The sequence below is a fragment of the Callionymus lyra genome, chromosome 17 (assembly GCF_982586985.1).
Source record: "Callionymus lyra chromosome 17, fCalLyr1.hap1.1, whole genome shotgun sequence".
NCBI lineage: Eukaryota > Metazoa > Chordata > Actinopteri > Syngnathiformes > Callionymidae > Callionymus > Callionymus lyra.
The window spans coordinates 20,416,451-20,423,149 of record NC_141834.1 but is presented as its reverse complement, the minus strand read 5'-3'; the positions used below and the strand labels follow the sequence as shown (position 1 = coordinate 20,423,149).

Here is a 6,699-nt window from a genome sequence, read left to right as displayed (position 1 = left end):
AAACCTAGTAACACGTCGTTTAACAGCACATACTAGAATATTCGATCATTCTGGTGGCACCGCAGAGATAGTTTTGTGAGAGACACTCTGTGGTCGAGCTGGTGCAGGTGGGTGGACTTCCTGGTGGGCACTGATAACAGGTGAAGGTCAGGACTGGAGGGAAACAAAACACATTCATTCATTTTGTACCACTTAAGCTAAGCTTAAGTCTGTGGGCAAGAGGCGGGGGACACCCTGGACAGGACTCCAGTCTGTCTCAGGACACCATTCACACACACTCATACCTATGAAAAAATCTCCGAATCTCAATCAACCTCTGTATTTTTTTGGACTGTGGGAGGAAACTGGAGTGCCCGGAGTAAACCCACACAACTCGGGGCGATCGTATGAAGTCAACACAGAAAGGTCACAAGTTGGCGTCCTCCCTGTGCGACCTTGCACCCAACAAAACACATATATAATGTTCTCCACAGCAGTAGGAGAAAACAATAATGTTAATTTTATATGTATTTAATTCAACGATAACTTGCCTTGTGAGAGGAGTCCGACTCCAATGATCAACTCAAGAAGATACATGTTGAAAACTGAGACTCGAACACAGATCAGCTCCAGCTTTTAACACTGAGGTTCAGAGAGAGACACACCTTCAGGTGACATTAAATATTACTGTAATCACAAGTTTGTTACCTCAATAAAGATAATAATTACGACGTATGAAGACATGTTGACACAAAAGATAATCATCGATTAACGAGACAAGAGGCTTTTCCTCTATTTCTTGCTTTATTAAAATGAACTTACATGACTTCCTGGTGGGCACTGATAACATGTGACAATATTTGTTTTCTTCTTCTGAAAATAAATGAAACTTGAAGAAGAAACATATCAGCACATTTCCAAGTCCAACATTGATTCAGTAAAGATGATACAAAAGATTATTCTAATGTTTGGTTTTAAGTTCTTGGTGTCATGAGACTCTTGGTGGCTGAGTTGTAGGAAGTGCCTTGTTTTCAGTTCAGAGAGGAAATGGGGATACATGTGCTTGAAAAGGGTGAGAAGAATTTCACATCCTCGTCAGTCGGGAAAGCAACAATACTTTAAAAGACCAGAGGTTGAAAAGTCTTTATTTTCGTTTTTTCAAATGTCAGGTTATCATATTTACAATTTTTTGGTTCACGACTCGCATTACTAAACAAAATACTCCTTTAAATCAACGTTAAACATGCAAAACAAACTTTTTAATTATAATATTACATATTCATGACTGAAGTTATTTTAATGGAGATGATCAAGGAGAAGGAGGAGATGATGGTTCCATCATATTAAAGCCCAAACGCTCTCCAGCTGAATTGATCTTGATCATGTTAGATTGGAAATTATTCTACACTATACGTATACGCCATAAGTTAAATTAATGCTAAAAAGATGATCAAAATATAGAGTATAAAATACTAGCCTCATCTAAGAGCTTAAACGTTTAAATACACATTCACAACCAACATTTCACTTTCATACTGATATACACTGTGTCAAGGGTAGCTTGAAACAGACTAGAGATTATTCAGCGATTTAATGAAGGACTGTCTGTCTGCTCGGTTCACACCTGTGGACGTGAAACAAAAGGGCAACACGGAACACACCCAAAAGAGGGGGGCTGGAAGACAAAGGAACTTGCCCACACAACAGGCAAGGAAGGAAGTTACTCTCCAGGTGACTCGAAACAGGAGTTAACATAAAAGAACCACTGCCCCGGAACAGACGCCCCCTGGACAGGAAACTTTCCCTTAAATGTAGAGACAACCCATAACCAGAGACCGTCTTTCCCGGAGCTATTGACCTGTACAGCTGCCGGCAAAGAGCGAGTTCCGATCGATCGTAAAAGTTTCTATGTTTGTTTGTTTTGAAGCGGTGAATAAACGACCGTACACTCTGAATTGATCCTTTTTTCTCCATAAAGCAAAGTATTAAGACCCGGAGGTGACGTCGTGTTGGAGCGACGGTAACGGACTCCGGTTTTATCCGTTTTAATCACTTTAGGTCTTTATATTCGACTTTAATGACAGAAATAACAAAGTACAAGTACGTTCATTCATCTTAAATTGATCAAACGTACAGAGGGACAGCAGTGTTGTGATGCTGAGAGTGTTAAAGCCAAAGTTGAGTCATCAGAGGAGCCACCAGGAGGAGGAGACCAGCACTGACACTGACGGCACCGTTGCACAGATCACCCTGACAACACTTGTAAACTGTGTTCTTCTCAAGGCTCTTGATGGTGTTCAACATCAGTGTTGATCTCGCTGAAGAGTCACACATCGCCTTGGAGGCACAGCCCTTCAAAGTTTGTGTTGCGCCTCCAGACGTCGCTGATAAAGACAGAAGATGTTTGTGTTTATTGACCCAGGCTGAGGTACCAGTTTACTACACACACAGGAAGAGTCGAGGATTTACCTGTGGAGGTGATGCAGTAGTCTTCAGTACCCAGACAGCTCAGAGTCTTTGAGCAGGAAACACCATCACATTGGTAGCACTTCTTACCATTTGGAGAGTTTTTGGAGGGTTCTTGAAAATAGAAACACATTTGAATGAATCATGTGTGACAATAAACAACCGCTGATTCTAAATACATCATTTTTGTTCACTCTATTCTATCTATTCTTCTACAGCAGGATATTCAGAATAGATTTGATTGGAATTAATTTCACAAGGATTATAAACAAATGTTTTTGAGAGTTGATGTTTCCAAGCATAAATGAAGCCAATAATTTGTATTTCATTTTATCAATTTATTTATTTGTGTCAACAAAATTAAAAAAACGTTTTACTCAAAAATAGTGCAATTAATCTGAATAACTTGACAACAACTAAACAACTTAAACAGAGAAAGGAGAGTGTAAAGAAAACAACTTACTCGGTGCTGGTTCACTGTTACAACGGTCTGTATTACAACACTGCATGTAGGCAGCAACTCTGGATACTCCATAGTTGATAGACAACTCTGTTGAACACTCTTCAGGAACAGCATTACCTTTTACATGCTCATCTGATTTCTCTACACCATCTGGAATACAGAAAAAATATTACGTAAATTCAAATGATCAATACAGTAGCAAACCTGGGAACATTTAGTTTATCAACATACTCGCATATAAGATCATTCTCATGGCACCACATCTAGTTGGTGAGGGACACGTCCCAGAAGAGCTGGTGCAGGTAGGTGGACTTCCTGCTGGGCACTGATAACAGGTGAGGGTCAGGACTGGAGGGAAACAAATCGTATTAATTATCATAAAATTGCACAACCAAAGAAAAAAGTGAATTTTATATGTATTTAATTCAATATTAACTTGCCTGGTGAGAGGAGTCCGACTCCGACGATCAACTCAAGAAGATACATGTTGAAAACTGAGACTCGAACACAGATCAGCTCCAGCTTTAAACACTGAGGTTCAGAAGGACACGCCTTAAAGGGACCGGGACTATTACTGATGGCACAACAAAAATACTAGAGCCTGGAGAGATATGAAAAGAGGATGAAAGGTTGGATTAAGCGTATATTACGTATATGCCAAAGATTAGATTTACTGGTTAGATATGCCGCCCTGAATATATGCCCCTTCAATATAATGGCGTCCCTGTTGGTGAGGTACCTTGTTGGAGAGTGACAATAAAGCACTGACCAGGAGTCTGAATCACAACTAAGAGGTGAGTTATTCTCTTTTTGATTTCAAAAAGAGTTTTGCCTCGAAGAAGTGTGAAGGCTTGCTGATCTGTGTTTTGATTAGTCGTTTTAAACTCCCCACAAAAAACACGAAGCATTAAAGAGGTAGAAGATTGAATTCCTGGGGTCAATGTAGAAAACAGGGCACAGTGAAACAGTCTGGGTGACCTTGTTTAGATCAAGCTTGGAGCCAATTGAAATAAAGGCCAGACCGTGGTTAGGGTAAAAAAAACGGTTTTAAACCTTTATTCTAATGTTTGGTTTTAAGTTCTTGGTGTCATGAAACTCTTGGTGGCTGAGTTGTAGGAAGTGTCTTGTTTTCAGTTCAGAGAGGAAATGGGGATACATGTGCTTGAAAAGGGTGAGAAGAATTTCACATCCTCGTCAGTCGGGAAAGCAACAATACTTTAAAAGACCAGAGGTTGAAAAGTCTTTATTTTCGTTTTTTCAAATGTCAGGTTATCATATTTACAATTTTTTGGTTCACGACTCGCATTATTAAACAAAATACTCCTTTAAATCAACGTTAAACATGCAAAACAAACTTTTTAATTATAATATTATATATTTAATTGAGATGATCAAGGAGAAGGAGGAGATGATGGTTCCATCATATTAAAGCCCAAACGCTCTCCAGCTGAATTGATCTTGATCACTTTAGGTCTTTATATTCAACTTTAATGACAGAAATAACAAAGTACAAGTACGTTCATTCATCTTAAATTGATCAAACGTACAGAGGGACAGCAGTGTTGTGATGCTGAGAGTGTTAAAGCCAAAGTTGAGTCATCAGAGGAGCCACCAGGAGGAGGAGACCAGCACTGACACTGACGGCACCGTTGCACAGATCACCCTGACAACACTTGGAAACTGTGTTCTTCTCAAGGCTCTTGATGGTGTTCAACATCAGTGTTGAGCTCGCTGAGTCACACATCACCTTGGAGGCACAACCCTTCAAAGTTTGTGTTGCGCCTCCAGCCGTCGCTGATAAAGACAGAAGATGTTTGTGTTTATTGACCCAGGCTGAGGTACCAGTTTACTACACACACAGGAAGAGTCGAGGATTTACCTGTGGAGGTGATGCAGTAGTCTTCAGTACCCAGACAGCTCAGAGTCTTTGAGCAGGAAACACCATCACATTGGTAGCACTTCTTACCATTTGGAGAGTTTTTTGAGGGACCTTGAAAAATAAAAACACATTAGAATGAATCATGTGTGACAATAAAGAAACGCTGATTCTAAATACATCATTTTTGTTCTCTCTATTCTATCTATTCTTCTACGGCAGGATATTCAGAATAGATTTGATTGGAATTGGAAATGTTTTTGAGAGTTGTTGTTTCCAAGCATAAATGAAGCCAATAAGTTGTATTTCATTATCATTGTATTCAATAGTGCAATAAATATTAACAACTCGACAACAACTAAACATCTTGAACGGAGAAAGGAGAGTGTAAAGAAAACAACTTACCTGGTGCTGGTTGACTGTTACAAAGGTCTGTATCACAACACTGCATGACGGCAGCAACTCTGGATACTCCATAGTTGATGGAAAACTCTGTTGAACACTCTTCAGGAACAGCACAACCTTTTACATGCTCATCTGAAATCTGAGCACCATCTGGAATACAGAAAAATATTATGTAAATTCAAATGATCAATACAGTAGCAAACCTGGGAACATTTAGTTTATCAACATACTCGCATATCCGATCATTCTCATGGCACCACATCTAGTTGATGAGGGACACGTCAGAGGATTGCTGGTGCAGGTAGGTGGACTTCCTGCTGGGCACTGATAACAGGTGAGGGTCAGGACTGGAGGGAAACAAATCGTATTAATTATCATAAAAGTGTTAACGAAACCAAAGAAAAAAGTGAAGTATTTAATTCAACGATAACTTGCCTGGTGAGAGGAGTCCGACTCCGAAGATCAACGCAAGAAGATACATGTTGAAAACTGAGACTCGAACACAGATCAGCTCCAGCTTTAAACACTGAGGTTCAGAAGGACACGCCTTAAAGGGACCTTGACTAATACTGATGGCACATGTTGATAATTTTAATAACCCGGTTAATATTTTACAACAAAAATATTAAATCCTGGCGAGATATGAAAAGAGGATGAAAGGTTGGATTAAGCGTATATTACATAAATGCCAAAGATTAGATTTACTGGTTAGATATGCCGCCCTGAACCTCCTGTTGACCCCATATTTGCCTCACTCAACAAGACCCCGATATACTTCAACTCCTCCACTTGGGGCAGGATCTCATTCCTAACCCAGAAAAGGCCCCCAACATTGTTCCGACTGAGGAAGATGGATTTCAAGGTGCCGATTATCATCCGTCTAATTTCATCCGTTTCATCTTAAAGGTCACTGTCCTTTCACTGTCTATCCACAAAATGCGGTGACCCAATACTAAGCCCACGAAACTGGATCCACCTAATACCATGGCTAGGTCTAAACAATTGTCCCAAAAAGTTATGAAAATAATCAGTGACAAATGGCATCCCTGGGCAAAGTCCACCCTCACTTGAAACGAGTCTAACTTAATACCGGCTACGCTACCAAGCTCTGACTCTGTTTGTACAGCAAACAGTCAGCCCTTGTCAGGGTGTCTAGTACCCCGTATTCCCGGAGCTACCCCGACAGGACTCCCTGAGGGACATGTTCCAATGCCTTATCCTTATCCCCAACACACATGTGGACCGGTTGGTCAAACTCCCATGCACCCTCAATGGTCCTGCGAAGGAGGTAGAACTGATCAACATTTCCACCTGTTGGAACTTTCCCCTCTTGAATCTGAGCTTCGACTATCCGACTGACCCTCCATTCCAGGAGCCCGGAATAGAGCTTGCCAGTGAGGCTGAGAAGTGTAAACTCCTTATAGTTGGAACACACCCTTCCATACTCCTTCCTAAAAAAGAGGAACCACCACCACAGGCTGTCAATCCAGATATATCCTGTTGACCATGC

At 40.6% G+C, this 6,699-nt stretch overlaps 2 protein-coding genes across 2 annotated transcripts; both read right to left on the bottom strand.

Annotated features, from left to right (window-relative positions):
* Positions 1 to 1,874: 1,874 nt before the first annotated feature.
* LOC148062957 (uncharacterized) lies at positions 1,875 to 3,287 on the bottom strand. Its single transcript, XM_087812390.1, has 4 exons — positions 3,140 to 3,287; positions 2,909 to 3,058; positions 2,449 to 2,559; positions 1,875 to 2,363 (listed from the first exon to the last, which is right to left on the bottom strand). The coding sequence occupies exons 1-4, from the start codon at positions 3,285 to 3,287 to the stop codon at positions 2,146 to 2,148; spliced, it is 627 nt and encodes a 208-aa protein (XP_087668516.1). The 3' UTR covers positions 1,875 to 2,145.
* An 848-nt stretch (positions 3,288 to 4,135) lies between these two features.
* Positions 4,136 to 5,684, bottom strand: LOC148062956 (uncharacterized). The gene is made up of 5 exons (XM_087813017.1): positions 5,625 to 5,684; positions 5,420 to 5,536; positions 5,190 to 5,339; positions 4,788 to 4,898; positions 4,136 to 4,702 (listed from the first exon to the last, which is right to left on the bottom strand). The coding sequence occupies exons 1-5, from the start codon at positions 5,668 to 5,670 to the stop codon at positions 4,488 to 4,490; spliced, it is 639 nt and encodes a 212-aa protein (XP_087669143.1). The 5' UTR covers positions 5,671 to 5,684; the 3' UTR covers positions 4,136 to 4,487.
* Between the last annotated feature and the right edge of the window lie 1,015 nt (positions 5,685 to 6,699).

Bases quoted from the DNA above. Each gene is read 5' to 3' on its own strand.
- LOC148062957 (XM_087812390.1), bottom strand. From the start codon at position 3,287: ATGATAATTAATACGATTTGTTTCCCTCCAGTCCTGACCCTCACCTGT. The intron at 3,059-3,139 runs GTATGTTGATAA...TCTGTATTCCAG, and splicing joins GAGAATGATCTTATATGCGA to ATGGTGTAGAGAAATCAGAT. The intron at 2,364-2,448 runs GTAAATCCTCGA...TGTCTTTATCAG, and splicing joins CTACTGCATCACCTCCACAG to CGACGTCTGGAGGCGCAACA.
- LOC148062956 (XM_087813017.1), bottom strand. From the start codon at position 5,670: ATGTATCTTCTTGCGTTGATCTTCGGAGTCGGACTCCTCTCACCAG. The intron at 5,537-5,624 runs GCAAGTTATCGT...GTTTCCCTCCAG, and splicing joins AGTCGGACTCCTCTCACCAG to TCCTGACCCTCACCTGTTAT. The intron at 5,340-5,419 runs GTATGTTGATAA...TCTGTATTCCAG, and splicing joins GAGAATGATCGGATATGCGA to ATGGTGCTCAGATTTCAGAT.